This window comes from Papio anubis, chromosome 1 (assembly GCF_008728515.1).
Source record: "Papio anubis isolate 15944 chromosome 1, Panubis1.0, whole genome shotgun sequence".
Lineage (NCBI taxonomy): Eukaryota > Metazoa > Chordata > Mammalia > Primates > Cercopithecidae > Papio > Papio anubis.
In genome coordinates, this window is record NC_044976.1 from 90,699,655 (window position 1) to 90,717,967 (window position 18,313).

Genomic DNA, 18,313 nt, shown 5'->3' on the forward strand with positions numbered 1-18,313 from the left:
CTAAAAAGACTATTAAGTATGTTTAAATAATTACACATAAGAAAGAATAAAAAATATGAGAAAAGAACAAGGTAATATCAAGACAAGCTGGAAAGAGCTGAAAAACAACTTCTAGAAAATGAAAAATATGGTCATTGAAATCTAAAAGTCTATAGATGAGTTAAATTGCAGATCAGACAAGCCAAAGAGAATTATGAATTGAAAGATAAATCCCCCCAAATTACCCAGAATGTAGCTTAGAGAGATAATGAAGTAAAAATGTAAAAAGCAAGTTATAATTTATATGGAGGATAGAATTAGAAATTGCCTATGTATATATATGCTAATAATTTTTTATGATAAAATAATAGAAATAGAATAGTATTGTTTTCAAACCAGTAGAGGGGAATAAGGAAATAATCAATTAAAAACTGTCAATAAAAAAATGTAAAACTATCAAAAAGGCAGAAAGGGAGAAAAAGAAGCAAAGCAGGGTAAATATCACAAACTGAAATGACAAACAATTTCAACATGTCAGTATGCACAACCAGCATTTATATATTAATATTGCCAGTTACAAAACAGAGAATATCAGATTGGATTTTTTTTTTTTTTTTTTTGACACGGAGTCTTGCTCTGTCACCCAGGCTGGAGTGCAGTGGCCGGATCTCAGCTCACTGCAAGCTCCTCCTCTCGGGTTCACGCCATTCTCCTGCCTCAGCCTCCCGAGTAGCTGGGACTACAGGCACCTGCCACTTCGCCCGGCTAGTTTTTTGTATTTTTTAGTAGAGACGGGGTTTCACCTATGTTAACCAGGATGGTCTCGATCTCCTGACCTCGTGATCCGCCCGTCTCGGCCTCCCAAAGTGCTGGGATTACAGGCTTGAGCCACCGCGCCCGGCCAGATTGGATTTTTAAAAGAATCCATCTATATGGTGTTTGCACAGTTACAATTAAAGCATAAGGACACAAAATGGTTGAAAGTAAGAGATGGAAAGTTACAGCAGGTATTGGTTTAAATAAAACAAAATCTTTCAAACTCTGTGGAATCCAAAGGGAGTCATGAGATTATATGAATGAGGGAAGAAGAGGTAAATCCAAATCTTTTTTGAATAACAAGAACAAATTTACAAATATATATATATATGTGTATATATATATATCTTTAGCAAAACAGAGATGTTAATTTAAATGGTCTTTGTAGGTAACAGTTTATCATGCAAGGCAAAGTGAAACCCCGTCTCTACTAAAACTACAAAAAAAAAAAAAAAAAAAAACACTAGCCGGGCGAGGTGGCGGGCGCCTGTGGTCCCAGCTACTCGGGAGGCTGAGGCAGGAGAATGGCGTGAACCCGGGAGGCGGAGCTTGTAGTGAGCTGAGATCCGGCCACTGCACTCCAGCCTGGGCCACAGAGCGAGACTCCGTCTCAAAAAAAAAAAAAAAAAAAAAAAAGGCAGATAGATGGCAGAGGCTACAGGTTATATTTTATAGGATATAGCAACAATATCTGAAGTAACAGTGTCTGAAGTTCATGTTTTCTTGTTTGTTTTTTGTTTATTTGTTTTTACAAATAACATTTGTAAAGAGAAAATAGAATGGCACATTTTCAAACAAGTCTTTTTTTATATTAAGGAAAAAAGATTTAAAATCTTAATTTTGGATAGGAGACAAGAATGACAATTTTCAAACATGTTCTCAGTTTATCTTTTTATAGTGCTTGCTTTGAGTTGTAGAACAGTACGTTGTAAGTATCTATAAGGAAAGAGGGAAAATATTCTCATCTTTCCGAGATTCTTTTACTAATAGTTGTTTATTAGGAGGACTTGCATTCCCAAGAGTAGTCACTGGAATCCTGTTAATTAGCAGAGAGAGAGAGAGAGAGAGAGAGAATGAGAGCGAGCAGGCCTATAAACTTCAAAACAGTTTTATGAAGGCAAAAGATGGATTTTTAAACTAGCTGGTTATACGTTAAATCTCGTTGAGGGAAAGGTTCATTAGACCTCTAGAAGCTCACTGACCCCCGTCCCCGAGTAATTCTTTATATAGATAAGCAAAGCTGAGTATATCATTAACAACAGGGCTATGTAATGCACAGTAAGACTACAAATATAAGGTATAGTACATTATAGTCAGTCATGAAAAGAGCCCTCATTTATTAACCTAAGCCTCCTTGGGACTATATCCTCATCCAAAGGCTTGCCAAAATTTGGACCTGAGGAACCAGGATGAACTGGGAATAAGACTAGCTATAGGACCTATACTGCAAAAAGATAATTCTAAACGTATAACAAAGCATCAGATAATAAAGCAAAATGTAACAGACTTACAAGAAAAAATGGACAAATCCATAATTACTATAGGAGATTTAAACCCACTTCTCTCTGAAGTTGATCAATCAAGCAGAAACAAATTAACAAGGATATAGAAGATTTCAACAACTCTATTAATATCTTTGATCTGTACAACTCTGCACCTAACAATCAGAAAAATACACATTCTTTTCTTTTCTTTTCTTTTTTAAATAGTGGTGAGGTGTCACTATGTTGCCTAGGCTGGTCTCCAAATCCTGGTCTTAAGTGATCCTCCTGCCTCAGCCTCCCAAAGTGCTGGGATTACAGGTGTGAGCCACTGTACCCAGCCTATTCAATAATGTAAAGAATATTTATGAAGATTGATTACATACTGGACTACAAAGCAAAATCTTAACCAATACCAAAAAATATTACATAGATTATTTTCTCTGAACACATTACAGTAGAAATCAATAACAATAGCAACAAACTTTTAGAAAACTTCATATATTCAGAAATTTGACTTCTGAATAACTATGGGTAAAAAATCTATGAAATTAGTAAAAACTTAGAAAAAATGGTATTTCAAAACATGAGGAATAGTTAAAACAATACTTAGGAAGAAATATATAGCTTTAAAGATTATATTAGGAAATACTGAAAATCAGTGACGTAAGAGTTCAACTTAAGAAGTTAGAAAAAGAACATGTAAACAAAAATAAATTAGAAGACAAACAATTTAAATTACATATATAAAGCAAAAATTAATACAATAGAAAACAAAGACACAATACAGAGAAGTGGCAAAACCAAAAGCCGATTATTTGAAGACTACTAAGATAGATAAGCTATTGGCAAGAATGGTTAAGAAAAAACAGAAGGCACAAATAAACAAAGTTAGGAACCAGAAAGCAGTAAATAAACATAACTATCAATACAAATATTACAGATATTAAGGTATAAATGTTTAAGTTAACAAATTTTAGAACTTTGACAAAACGGGCAATTTTTAAGAAAAACATAACTTATCCAAAACTACTCATGAAGAATTCAAAAACATGAAAAGACTTATAGCTAACCAATATGAATTTAAAGCATATCTATAGTAACACACATAGACATACAAATACACAGCTATACATAGAAGCCTAGATGGTTTTACCGGTAAGTTCGTTTTTTTTTGAGATGGAGTCTTGCTCTGTCATCCAGGCTGGAGTAAAGTGTCACAATCTCGGCTCACTGTAACTTCCGCCTCCCAGGTTCAAGTGATTCTCCTGCCTCAGCCTCCGGAGTAACTTAGATTACAGTCTTGTGCCACTGTGTCCAGCTAATTTTTATATTTTTAATAGAGACGGGGTTTCACCATGTTGGCCAGGCTGATCTCGAACTCCTGACCTCAGGTGATCCACCCACCTCAGCCTCCCAAAGTGTTGGGATTACGGGTGTGAGCCACCACACCCAGCCTACAGGTAAGTTTTATGACAGAAAATCCCACTGTTAAATACTCTTTCAGATATTATAAAAGGAAGATATATTTTAGCTCATCTTATGAGGCTAATATAACTTTCATACCAAAACAAGGATTGAATAAGACAGGCAAATTATAGGTCAATTTAGGTTATAAACATAGATCCACACATTCAAAATAAAATATCAAACTGAATTCAGTATGCATTAAAAAATTAAACCAAGGACAAGTTAGCATTAAAAATTCATTAATTAGGCTGGGCGCAGTGGCTCATGCCTGTAATCCTAGCATTTTGGAAGGCTGAGTCAGGCGGATCACCTGACGTCGAGAGTTTGATACCAGTCTGACCAACATGGAGAAACCCTATCTCTACTAAAAATACAAAATTGGCTGGGCGTGGTGGTGCATGCCTGTAATCCCAGCTGCTCCAGAGACTGAGGCAGAAGAATCACTTGAAGCTGGGAGGCGGAGGTTGCAGTGAGCCAAGATCGTGCCAATGCACTCCAACCTGGAGAACAAGAGCGAAACTCCGTCTTAAAAAAAAAAAAAAAAAAAAAAATCCATTAATTTAATTACGACATTAATAGATTAAAAGGGAAACTATGACCAGCTAAATCAATTAAGAAAAAGCGTTTAATAAAATTTAATGCACATTCATGCAACAATTCTTAGTAATCTAGAAATAGAGGAGAAAGGAGTGGACCTCAGATAGGTGGGATAAGCCTGCATCTGCTGAAGGGATATTTCTGGGAAACAGACCTTTGCTTTACTCAATTGTTCCAGAAAAAAATAATAATAATAAAACATTGAGGGTGTTTTCCACTGATTGTTTGCACCTGGAGAGCTGGCAGGCATAGAAGATTCTTCAGGAGTTGGGGCCAAGGATATACAAAACCTCTATTAAAATGGTAAAATACTTGCTTTGTATTAGAAAGTAAGTAATACATTTGTAGTGCTCTTCACAGTTGTATTTCCATGGGAAACTTTGGAGGGCCTGGAAAGTTTTACTGGTATCTGAGAGAGTAATATATTATCTCCTGCTTTATGAAATCATCTTTGTAAGTTTCTTTTTCCTTTGTCATTAAACTTGATATTCTCTGTGTCAGCTGGTGCCTTTCTGTTAATCATATTACGGTTCCACTACCACAACAATGAAGAAGGGAACTTTGTCTACCAAAAACCTATAGTAAACATCATATTGTGATGAAACACTAAAAGCATTTCTTTAAAAAATAATGAATAAAGATAAACTTGAGGGGCCAGGTGCAGTGGCTCACGCCTGGAACCCCAGCACTTTGGTAGGCCAAGGTGGGTGGATCGCATGAGGTCAGGAGTTCAAGACCAGCCTGGCCAACATAGCGAAACCCAGTCTCTACTAAAAATACAAAAAATTACCTGGGTGTGGTGGTGGGTGCCTGTAGTCCCAGCTATTCTGGAGGTTGAGGCACGAGAATCGCTTGAACCCAGGAGGCGGAGGTTGCAGTGAGCCCAGATCCGTCATTGCACTCCAGCCTCAGCGACAGAGTGAGACCCTGTCTCAAAAAAAATTAATACATAAATAAACTTGACTACTATAACTGTTTCTCTTCACCACTGTATTACGTCTTAGCCAGCATGTAAGATAAGGGAAAAAAAGTGAGAATCAGGGAAGGAAGAAATAATAATTCATAGATAATGTGTTTATATATCTAGAAAAACCAGGAGAATCGGGGAAGGAAGAAATAATAATTCATAGACAATGTGTTTATATATCTAGAAAAATCAGGAGAATCTACAGGAAAATTATCAAAATTAAAACAGCTCAGCAGAGTTGATACATAAAAGTTCAAGATACAAAATTATAGTCTCACAAACCAACAACCATTATAAAACACATATTTCTTAAACAGATGCACCTGCAAATGCAACAAAAAATTCTAAGGCATATAGGAATGACTTTAACAAAAGATGACCTTTATGCATTATCAAAATTTATTCTAAGACATTAAATAATGTGGGCTTAGAACAGTGACTATTTACCAACCAGTAGAGAAGTTTTTTGTTTTTTGTTTTTTTTGAGACAGGGTCTCCCTTTGTTGTTGCCCAGACTGGAGTGCAGTGGTATGATCACAGTTCACTCCAGCCTCGAACTCCTGGCCTCAAAGGACGCCATCTCAAAATGTTGGGATAACAGGTATGAGCCACCCTGCCCTGCCGAGAAGTATTGTAATAATTTCACAATTGATACAGACTTGCTGGTATAAACTACTGAAAACCAGCTCTGGTTTGTCATGTTCATGAGTGGGAAACTACAGTATCATAAAGTTCTTGGGGCCAGGTACAGTGACTCGTGCCTGTAATCCCAGCACTTTGGGAGGCTGAAGTGGGAGGATTGCTTGAAGCCAGGAGTTAGAGACCAGCCTGCAACACAGTGAGACCATGTATCTACAAAAAAAATTTTTTTTTTTTTTTTTTTAATTAGCCAGGTGTTGTGGCATGCCTCTGCAGTCCTGGCTACTCAGGAGGTTCAGGTGGAAGGATCACTTGAGCCCAGGAATTCAAGGCTGCAGTGAGCTATGATGCTGCTAGTGCACTCTAGCCTGGGTGAGAGAGCAAGACCCTGTCTCAAAAAAAAAAATAGTTTTTAAATTAATAATTAAAAATAAAAAATAGTTACTGGACTCTCCCCAAATTATTCTATGAACTTAATGCAACTTCAGTGAAAACCATAAGAAAATTTTTAAATGAAACTTGACAAGCTAATTTTAATATTTATATGGGAGAGCATAGGACCAAGAATGACCAAGATCATTTTAAAGAAAAGAATAGTTAACCAGAGGTGGTGGCTCACGCCTGTAATCCCAGCACTTTGGGAGGCCAAGGTGGGTGGATCACATGAGGCCAGGAGTTCAAGACCAGCCTGGCCAACATGGCAAAACCCCATCTCTACTAAAAATACAAAAAATTAGCTGGACTTTGTGGTGCATACCTGTAATCCCAACTACTTGGATGGCTGAGGCATGAGAATCACTTGAGGTTGCAGTGAGCCGAGATGATGCCACTGCACTCTAGCCTAGGTGACCAAGTGAGACACTGTCTCAAAAAAAAAAAAAAAAGAAGAAGAAGAAGAAAAATAGGTGGGTGAATAGCTCTATTAGATATCAAGACTTACAATAAAGCTATAAAATAAATAAAATATGGTGTTCACTCTGGGATGAACAAATTGACGAAACAGACAAGAAAGCCCCAAAACAGAACCACATATGGGGGAACTGGATATGACAGAGATAGCATTTTAAACCAGTGGTGAAGATTCAATAAATTTTGTTGGACTAATTGGATATGCATATAGAATAAAACTAAATTAGGTCCCTGTATTTTATTTTACCAAACAAAAAATAAGCTTCAGGCATTGGGTATTCATGGACATAAAGATGGGCACAATAGACAATGGGACTCCAAAATGGTGGAGGGAGGGAGGGCAGCAAGGGTTGGAAAACTTCCTGTTGGGAACTATGTTCATTATTTGGATGACAGGATCAATGGAAACCCAAAGCATCATACAATATACCCATGTAGCAAACCACACGTGTACCCCCTGAATCTAAAATAGTAGAATAAAATAAAATAAAAATAAACTTTAGGGAAATAAAAACCCATCTGCAATAATAAAACTTTAAAATGTCTAGAAAATAAAACTTTCATGACCTCATGTGGGAAGGATTTCTTAAATAAAGCACAACTAGCTCTCAAATTGTGAAGACTGATACATTTGACTACATTAATATTTAAAAATATCTATATGTCAAAAGATATAAAATGATGAGCAACCTTAGGTGGGTAGAAGTTATTTGCAATACACAATTAATTTTGAATTAATATCTAGAGTATAATAAGGAATACCTCCAAATCAATACGAAAAAAAGTAGCTCAATCAAAAAATGGATAAAGGATATGAGAAAGCAATTCACAGAAAAGGAATCTAACAGCCAATAAACATATGAAAGATGCTGAACCCTAATGGTAGCCAGGTATACAACATAGGTGTTACTGCTTGTAAGAGAGAGATGAAATAACTGGCAAAAACAAGATGGAATTTCTTTCTCTCACAAGTAAAAGTCTAGGCTGGTGCAGTTTTGCTCTGTGAAATAATCACAGTTATGTTTTTCTTTGGTCAGAAGCCTTGGTGCTTTCTGTTTTGTTGTTCTGTCATACATAGGGTGTTGCCCTTGTCTGTGTGGTCCATGGTGGCTTACCACCACATCTGCATTTGTCAGTGGGAAGTGGGAAGGGTCAGAGAGGGCATGCTGGGCACACATTACATCCTCACCTAGCAATAGGAAGTTTAGGAATTCTGGATGACCAATTGTCCTGCTAAAAATTGGATTTTTTAAAACACTATAGTGGAAGGGAAGAAGTTTTGTGGAGCAGTATCTGGTACATCAGGTAAGTGAAAATGTTTCACACTTATTTGATTGGAAAAAAATTAACCAATTGAGAACATGTTGGCAATGAAGTAGAGCAAAGAGAATTTTTACATGCTGCTTGTGGAACATACAATCAGTTTGAAAAACAATTTGACAATATCAAGTAAGGTTGAGGATGTATATACTCTGAAAAGCAGTTCTATTTCTGGGGATGTACTGTAAGGAAACTGTTGTACATGTGCATAAGTGGATGTGTACAAGAATGAATTTGGTTATTATTTGAATTATCAAAATGGACATTTTAAAATGTCTTTTAACAGAAGAATGGATCAATTGCAGTATAATCATATGATGGAATTCTATATAGGAATGAAAATGAGTGAAGTAGAACTTCATGTATCATTGATGCAGGGCAGGCAAACCCCAAAATTGGAGCTTTGCCTGGAAGGGTTCTTCGCTTTGCCCAGGAAGATTCAAGGGCAAGCTGGTGACGTTAGACAGCAACTTTTATTGAAACAGCAGTGTACAGCAACAGCAGAGGTACTGCTCCTTACAGAGAAAATCTAACCTATAGGTAGTGTGCCCACAGTAGCAGCTCAGGGGCAGTTCTGCATTCATCTTTATACCCACTTTTAATTACATGCAAGTTAAGGGACATGTAATTTCTAATTTTCTAACTTCTAAATTTCTAGAAAAGGGGTGGTAACTTCTGGGTGTTGCCACAGCAATGGTAAAGTGTCATGGCACTGGTGGGCATGTCATATAGAGAAGTACTTTTGGTGCCTCTTACCAGTTTCAGCCAGTCTTCAATCTGGTCCAGAGTCGAGTCCCACCTCCTACCTCATCATCATCAATGAATCAATCTTAAAAATATATTAAGGCACAAAAACAAGTTGTAGAAGGATATATGGAATATGATACCATTTATATATTAAATGCATCCAAAACAGCTTTATATATTTGTACAAATGCATGTACTACTGTTGGGTAGGGGGAATCTGACAAATAGCACCTCTTTTTGCTGCACAGTGTTTGAACCAGTTGAGAAATCATGAGTCAGCAGATAAAAACCAAAATATCATCTTAATTACTGATTACTTTATTTCATATGTAACATATTTAATGTGAAATTTAGTAATTTGAAACCTCAGGACCAGAGAATATGCTTTTCTTCTGTTTTCTGGAAACTCCTCTTTTATCTCTATTTCAATTTGGTGGAGAGTTTATATTTCTCTTTGCTCTTTGACTAATAGTCCTTTAAAACTCCGCTTACACGGGAGGCTGAGGCAGGAGAATGGCGTAAACCCGGGAGGCGGAGCTTGCAGTGAGCTGAGATCTGGCCACTGCTCTCCAGCCTGGGCGACAGAGCCAGTCTCAAAAAAAAAAAAAAAAAAAAACAAACAAAAAACTTCGCTTACTTTACTAATTCAATTGTTCTGTGCACCGATATTGCTATAAACCATGCAGATAACTGTTAGAAAATGGTTTGGTTTTGAATATTATTGTGCTGTAGAATGTAAGTGGCTTTAAAGTTTGCGTTCTTTTTTTTTTTTTTTAAGATGGAGTTTGCTCTGTTCCCCAGACTGGAGTGCAATAGTGCGATCTCAGCTCACAGCAACCTCTGCCTCCTGGGTTCAAGCAATTCTCCTGCCTCAGCCTCCCGAGTAGCTGGGATTACAGGTGTAAGCCACCACACCCAGCTAATTTTTGTATTTTTAATAGAGACGGGGTTTTGCCATGTTGGCCAGGCTGGTCTTGAACTCCTGACCTCAGGTGATCTGCCCACCTTGGCCTCCCTAAGTGCTGGGGTGTGTGAGCCACCGTGCCCGGCTCTAAAGTTTGAATTCTAACCCATGAGTTAGTAAGTATAGAATACATTTTTCTTTTTTTCTTTTTTCTTTTTTTTTTTTTGAGACGGAGTCTCGCTGTGTCGCCCAGGCTGGAGTGCAGTGGCGCGATCTCGGCTCACTGCAAGCTCCGCCTCCTGGGTTCCCGCCATTCTCCCGCCTCAGCCTCCGAGTAGCTGGGACCACAGGCGCCGCCACCTCGCCCGGCTATTTTTTTGTATTTTTAGTAGAGACGGGGTTTCACCGTGTTAGCCAGGATGGTCTCGATCTCCTTACCTCGTAATCTGCCCGTTTCGGCCTCCCAAAGTGCTGGGATTACAGGCTTGAGCCACCGCGCCCGGCCTCAAATGCTTTCTTTGCCTTGCTTCGGTGTGCACCTTATACAAGCTTTCCCCTTGGGCTCCAAACCACCCGCCGTCTGGCACTGCCTGATTCTTGAATCAAACTCCTAAAATTTTAAGTGCTTAGGTTTATCTTTTTTCTTTTTTTGAAATGGAATTTCGCTCTTTTCTCCCAGGCTGGAGTGCAATGGCGCGACCTTGGCTCACTGAAACCTTCGCCTCCTGGGTTTAAGCCATTCTCCTGCCTCAGCCTCCCAAGCAGCTGGGACTATAGGCGCCCGCCACCTCTCCCGGCTAGTTTTTTGTGTTTTTTAGTAGAGACGGGGTTTCACCGTGTTAGCCAGGATGGTCTCGATCTCCTGACCTCGTGATCCACCCGCCTCGGCCTCCCAAAGTGCTGGGATTACAGGCTTGAGCCACCGCGCCCGGCCTAGAAGACATTTTTCTATCAATTTACCCATTTACAAAGAACTTAATTTTTAGGAGCATTACAACCAAATGTTGGCCACTTGTGTGGTGTCAGAAGTTAAGTCCATGGTGGGCATGTATAATATCCTGCTGTCAACTCTGAATTGCCACAAATCAGGCTTTTTTATTTACTAGTAAAAATGTGACTCAGTGATAAACAGTTAGATGTTCATTTTCATTCTTAATCAATAGGAGTATAATTAATACCGTCAACTTTTCTGAAAAACAGTAACAGAAGATGTCAAAAGCTTCAAAAACATTTGTTCCCTTTAGCTCAGGAATTTTACTTCTAGGCTGTAGTCCAAAGGGATTATCAGAAATGCCAAGAAAAATCTGGGTATAAAATGCTTATTATAGCATAATTTAAAACAAGGAGAAATACCACAAAACCTAAATATTCAATTATAGGGGAATAGTCAAGTCATTTATGAGTTATGCCATAAACTAGTATCTTTTACAATTATTTTTGAAAAATGTTATGGAATTAGAAAATTCTTGATATCATTTAATGTGAAATTTGCATACGTATACTGTGTATAAATTGTCTATATTGCATTATATTTATAGTATGGTTTCAAGAATATGCATAGGAAATGCCAAAATATTACCCTTTTGATAATGGAATTATAAATGATTTTATTTTTGTTCTTTATACTTTTCTGTACTTAAGAAAATATAGGCCAGGTGTGCTGGCTCATGCCTGTAATCCCAGCACTTTGGGAGGCCAAGATGGGAGGAGCACTTGAAGCCAGGAGTTTGAGACCAGCCTGGTCAACATAGCAAGAGCCCATCTCAAATTAATTTTAAAAACATACATATACACAACAAAAACTTAGTTTTAAAAAATAATCTTCTTGCAAAATATAGTATCATGTAATATTAAAGCTCAGTCCGAATATATTTTTTGAGTTTTCAGTTCCAATTTTTACATAAAATGCATCAGATTATCTAAGAACAATTTAAAAATAAAGCTAAACAGTAACATATAAATAGTTTAAATCTCTCTTTCATTACACCATTCAGAAATTCTGGTATCCTTTTAAAACAAATTACTCCTCATAGTGATGAATTTCCTATTTAACTTATAGCTTTTATCATACATTTTACTAGCCTCATCCAATTTAAATTTTATTGGACCTTTTCTTAAATAGCCTTTTAAATATTTTATAGTAAATGTTGATTACTTAATGCATTGTTTCTCAATCACTTTTTCATTATCACTTTCCTAATGAACCTTTTTAGACATTTTTTTCCCTAATCACCCCCACCCTGTGAAATTTTAATATCTGCTTATGTACTGTATGTATATCCTTGCTTTATATATGCAAAGGGTAAGCTTTTTTTTCACCCTCCCAAGAACACAATTTTCACCCTTCTAGAAGCAAGATTGCCCCCTTCGAGAATGAATGGCCTAATGGGGCAGTGTAGGAAAATGTCATTTTAACTTTGACAGTGAATCTCAAGCCCATGTATTTTGTTTTTATAGCTGCCTGCCTCTCAAACATCACATGGTGACCACTCCAACACTACTACTGTGGGGAGAGAATGACGCATTCATGGAGGTTGAGATGGCTGAAGTCACAAAGATTTATGTTAAAAACTATTTCAGGCTAACTATTTTGTCAGAAGCCAGTCATTGGCTTCAGCAAGACCAACCTGACATAGTGAACAAATTGATATGGACATTTCTAAAAGAAGAAACAAGAAAAAAAGATTGACTTTTCTTTATCTTCTATGAAGGGTCTGTAATGAAATCTCTAAGTAATTTTTAAAAATTGTTCATCAACTTCTTTATGTTTTATTAGGAAAAAAACTGTTTTAATGTGCTTTATCATAAATAAATATCCTGACAAAATGGTATTGAAAAAAATCTGAGATCGTGTGAACATGTAATACAATGTTGATTTTCTTCTGGTGTATTTTGCACAGACAAGCATCTGCCTTAAAATATATACACTTGTACAAAAAGGAAGTTTGGAGTAAGTGGCTCCGTTTTGGTTTCTTGCTTTTTTTCACTCTGTTAACATATGGTGCCTTTTACAAATGTATATTAAAGATTAGCTGTGCTATATTGTAAGGCAAACCTGCAATGATATAAATTTTCATTCTATTGTTCAAAAGTTCTTTTTACTACTTTTAACCATTAAAAAGTTATATTATCAAATCTTTTTTGGATTTATAGTATATCTATTAGTTTGAAGGCAAATATAACTAAATGAATATGCATTTTTAAAATGGGCCATATACTATTTATACTGGGAACATTAAACCATTTTTTAAAGCTGACATCTTGACTGGGTGTGGTGGCTCATGCCTGTAATCTCAGCACTCTGGGAAACCAAGGCGGGAGAATCGCTTGAGGCCAGGAGTTTGAGACCAGCCTGGTCAACATGGTGAAACCTTGACTCTACCAAAAATAAATAAAAAATAAAAGTAGGCAGGCGTAGAGGTGCACACCTGAAGTCCCGGCTACTCATGAGGCTGAGGTAAGAAGATAGCTTGTGTCCGGGAGCTCGAGGTTGCAGTGAACCATGATTGGGCCATTGCACTCCAGCCTGGGCAATGGAGTGAGACCCTGTTGAAACAGAAAGGGAAAGGGAGAGGGAAAAGGAAGGAAAGGATGCTTTTACTCCATTCAATGCAAGAAGAATTGAATACTACATGCCTTGTGTGCACTAGAATCTAAGCTCCACAGGGCAGGGGTTTTTTTGTTGTTTTGTTAACTGATACCCAACTCTAGACTAAGGGCCTGGCATATTGTAGGCACTCAAATATTTGCTTAATGAATAAATAATATATGTGGCACACTGCTAGGGACTGGGGGTGGGGGGGAAATATAAAAGAAAGATAAGGTGGTAACATAGAACTTTCCCATAAGAAGCCTTAAGGGCCAGGTGCAGTGGCTCACGCTTGTAATTCCAACACTTTGGGAGGCTGAGGTGGGTGGATCACCTGAGGTCAGGAGTTTGAGACCAGCCTGGCCAACATGGTGAAACCTCGTCTCTACCAAAAATACAAAAATGAGACAGGGATGGTGGCAAATGCCTGTAATCCCAGCTGCTCGGGAGGCTGAGGCAGGAGAATTGCTTGAACTTAGGAGGCGGAGGTCGCAGTGAGCTAAGATCGTGCCACTGCATTCCAGCCTGGGCAAGAGCAAACGTCTGTCCAAAAAAAAAAAAGAGAGGCATACATAGAATGCAGTTAAATTAAACAAGGGTTCAAAAGTAGAAATGAACATTATAAGTAAGAGTTGGAAAAGAGTTACAGAATAGAGAACAATACCAACTCAAGGGACTACTACTCATTCTCTTGGGTTGTTCTCCTTTAACATGGGAGGCAACCAGTAACACTGCCAAATCCCATCACGTAACAGATAAGCTCTAAATTGGTGAAAGGATTGCTTCCTGCATTAAGCATAGTTCTGATCATGACAGAACACAGGAGAAAGTCCCTAAGAATTCTCATTATTTTATCATAGCAACTTGTATTTATAACAAAAGTTCAATTTTCTATATAACAGCTTCATAACAACATGCAAGGTAGGTATCACCAATTTATAAATAGTAAACATGTGATTTAACGTGTAACTTTGCCAATGCCCATAGTGTAAGTGCTGGAGCTAAGATGTGACCTAGAGCCATCTGGTGGTAAAGCCCATGATCCCACTTACGTCAGATACCGTTTAGCAGACTTTGGTATCCATGCCACTCTTCCTGTTTTAGCAGTAATCTGGTGTGTTTCAATAGATGGAAACATCTCTCAGGAACCTACAATTTGACTTTTAATTTCGGGAGGGAAAAAATTCAAGTTAGCAATTAGTAAACATCGGAATATTCTATAGAACATTGTCAGAGTTGCAAATGCCACAAGGTATAGAAAAAAGCCTGGTTCATACCAACTTGGTGCTTCCCTCTTGATCCCTCCGGAAGGGCAGCAACAAGGGAAAGAATGGGACGTGCTGAGACAGTAAAGTAATCCTGACTTATTTTAATAAAAACCTGTTACTGACAAAAGTGATTTTAAGATTTGTTGTTGTTGCTACTTCTGTCAGTTTAGGAAGCTGACAAGTTCATGTGGACTAATATTAAGAACTTTATCAATCAAACGTTCCATGGACAATTCTGGCCTATTACAATGAATGTACTCTAATTTTCAATGGATATGGAAAAGTACTTGTAACAGATATAAAGCTTCAAGGGTGCCATCAGTTAAACCTCTTATGATAAACAGTTATTACTATCTCTAGAAATCTATTTGTAGGGCAAGAAAGTGAATTTGACTTACTAGCTGCCAAAGCAGCTCACAGTAAATAAAAACAGGTAATGGCACCTAAATTAAAAGTTGTAATTTTTAATAATATTCATCTATTCGAATTAATATATCCGTAATAGTACATAATATATGCCTAATTTAACATCAGAAATTGCTATGTGAAAATAATTTATTAAGCATATGTCAAAAGCAAGATATTTGCAAAAAAAGAAAAAAAGATTGTGCTGTTGATATGAATTCTCCTGTTACATCATTTACCAGCTTTGATTTTTCTGATTTTAAAGGTAATGCAGCATTTTCTATTAACCTACAATTGCCTCTAAGAGTTCTAATTATGTGCAAACAGAAAAAGCAATTGGATGTGGGGAAGGGGTGTATGCCAAAGGCTGCCCCCAAATCCAGGCTACACACAGCCTGAGTCTACTAAGTCGGTTTCATGACTCTGCAGTCCACAGACTCTGAGTTGGAGGCGAAGGAGTCTGGGATCATGCAGGAGATAATCAAATCCTTGTACCCTCAGTCGACATGCTTCGGTGCATGGTGCTGGACCTGCATCATCCTCGTGGGTATGAATGTCCTGCATGATCTTACTCTTCCTCTGGCCAGTGGCCATGCTTTCCACCTTTGGCTATCCTGCTCAAATCCTACAACCCTGCCAAGAGTTGGAAAAAAAAAACTGGTGAAACCAGTACTCAAGCTCATGGTTCAGTTGACTTTCTTTTTAGCAGGGTTCCTAGCTAAAGTGAAAGGGAAAAAGGCAACCCAAGACAAGGCCCCTATCTTCATTACAGCACCACACTCCACTTTCTTTGACTCAATCCCCTGTGTGATGACAGGGTTACCCTCAATGCTCTCTGCAAGTCAAAATGTGCAGATCCCATTGACTGAGAAATTCCTACTGTCAACACAGCTGGTGCTTGTGATCCGAGAAGACCCCAATTCCAGGAAGAATACTAAGGATGAAATCCTGAAGTGAGTGACATTTGGAAAGAAGTGGCCACAGATTCTGATTTTCCCAGAAGGTGTGTGCATCAATCGCTCCCATCTAGTCACTTTTAAACTAGGGGACTTCTGTCCAGGTGTTCCTGTGTAGCCAGTGCTGCTCAGGTACCCAAACACCCTGGACACGGCAGTCTGGACCTGGCAGGGATTTACAGGCTTCCAGGAATGTATATTGATCCTCAGTCAACCCTTCACCAGGGTAGAAGTTGTGTTTATGCCTATTTATATCCGAAATGATGAAATAAAAAAAGACCCCATCCTTTTTGCCAATACAATACGCATCAACATGGCAAATGCTCTGGGGTGCCTGGGACAGAGCACACTTATAAAGACTGCAGACTGATGATCTCCGCAGGTAACCTTCAACTACCCATAGAAGCTGGTTTGGTGGAATTTACAAAAATCAGCCAGAAGTTGAAGTTAGATAGGGATAACATTCATCAGCATTTGGATGAATATGCTGCAATTGCAGTTGCCTCAAAAAGAGGGAAGATAGGAATTGAAGAATTTTCAAGTTATTTAAAACTCCCAATTTCAGAGCCCTTGAGACAACTTTTTGCCCTCTTTGGCAGGAATAATGCTGGCAGCATAGACTTCAGAGAGTATGTAATAAGTCTGACTGTCCTATGCAATCCTGCCAACGTTGTAAAGAGTCTGCAAATGTCCTTTAAGCGTTTTGATTTTGATGCGAATGGCTTAATAACAGAACAGGAGTTCACTGCTATACTTCAGGTAGCTTTTGGAGTGCCAGATCTTGATGTTTCCAGGCTCTTTCAGGAAATAGCTGGACAGAAATCAGTGTACATTTCATATGAGAAATTTAAGAAATTTGCCCTGAAGCATCAAGCATATTCCAAGTTATTTAATTCACACCTAGACCTACAGGCAGCCTATATATATTCATTACCCTAAAAAGTACATTTTTAATCACTGTATTCAAATGTTACAGGTTAGTCCTGAAAATAGTGAAAGTATCTTCTGGTAGAAATGATGATTGAAGTAAAAATTACTCTTTGAGGAAAAACTCAATAGTTTTCACTCTAAGTGTCATAGGCAATTATGATATTTAAAATATGCTTGAGGAATATTTCAGTTAGATTTTATAGCATCTATTTTTCTTCTTTCTTAAGATAGTGTTTATTTTAATGTGACCTAAATGTAGAAGAATAAGTGATCTAGTCATAAATCTTGTTCACCCAGCAGGGTTCTAGTTAGTGCCTTTATTGTCTTTAATGCTAAAATAAGGCCAGAGGAACATTAAAGCCTATCACCTCTCCCTCACTGTTGCAGAAGAAATATCACATTAAGAGCTATACTGGGGCAAGCACAGTGGCTCACGCCTATAATCCCAGCACTTTGGGAGGCTGAGGTGGAAGAATCGCTTGAGACCAGGAGTTTGAGACCAGTCCGGGCAACATGGCAAAACCCCATCTCTAAAAAAAATACAAAATTAGCCTAGTGTGGTGGCATGCGCCTGTAGTCCCAGCTACTCAGGAGGCTGAGATAGGAGGATCACTTGAGCCAGATGTTGCAGTGAGCGGATATTGTGCCACTGTATCAGCTTGAGCGACAGAGATCCCATCTCAAAAAAAAAAAAAGAGCTACACTGACAGTAAATAAAAGCATTAAATTACCATTTGCATTTCCTCCAAAAAAAGGAAAGAGCTATATAAATACCTCTTTAGTCATTCAAAAAGTAGCCTCAATTTTCTTATTTTTCTTATTTATTATTATTATTTTTTGAAGCAGAGTTTCATTCTTGTTGCCCAGGCTGGAGTGCAATCTTGGCTCACTGAAACCTCTGCCTCCTGGGTTCAAGCGATTCTCCTGCCTCAGCCTCCCGATATGCCTGAGATTACAGGCATGAGCCACCACACCAGGCTAATTTTGTATTTTTAGTAGAGACGGGGTTTCTCAATGTTGGTCAGGTTGGTCTCAAACTCCCGACCTCAGGTGATCCGCCCTCCTCGGCCTCCCAAAGTGCTGGGATTACAGGCACGAACCACCGTGCCTGGCCTAATTTTCTTATTTTTCAAGATAAAATAAATATTAGGAAGATATAGTATTGGGAACATATTCCAATACTTATATATGGTATGCCTGTCCCCTGCTTGCCTTTTTAAAATATAAAAGTGATTATTTAGAATGAGAAATCACAACAGATTACAATTTCTGGAAAGCTGAAAAAATATCATAAACATAGGTCATAAATATAGGAATTTTGACAAATTTCATTCTG

General features: G+C 38.0%; 2 protein-coding genes and 1 pseudogene across 2 annotated transcripts in view; all 3 read left to right on the plus strand.

Annotated features, from left to right (window-relative positions):
* EPHX4 (epoxide hydrolase 4) overlaps positions 1-12,964 on the plus strand; it is a 36,174-nt gene extending 23,210 nt beyond the window's left edge. The window contains exon 7 of the mRNA XM_003892191.4: positions 12,287-12,964. Coding sequence (XP_003892240.1) covers positions 12,287-12,518 — 232 coding nt within the window. The 3' untranslated portion in view covers positions 12,519-12,964. The remainder of the gene's footprint in view (positions 1-12,286) is intronic.
* A 954-nt stretch (positions 12,965-13,918) lies between these two features.
* LOC110743036 lies at positions 13,919-16,445 on the plus strand (annotated as a pseudogene).
* Positions 16,386-17,000, plus strand: LOC116268930 (lysophosphatidylcholine acyltransferase 2B-like). The gene has a single exon (XM_031650734.1). The coding sequence runs from the start codon at positions 16,417-16,419 to the stop codon at positions 16,984-16,986; it is 570 nt and encodes a 189-aa protein (XP_031506594.1). The 5' UTR covers positions 16,386-16,416; the 3' UTR covers positions 16,987-17,000.
* The last annotated feature ends 1,313 nt before the right edge of the window (positions 17,001-18,313 follow it).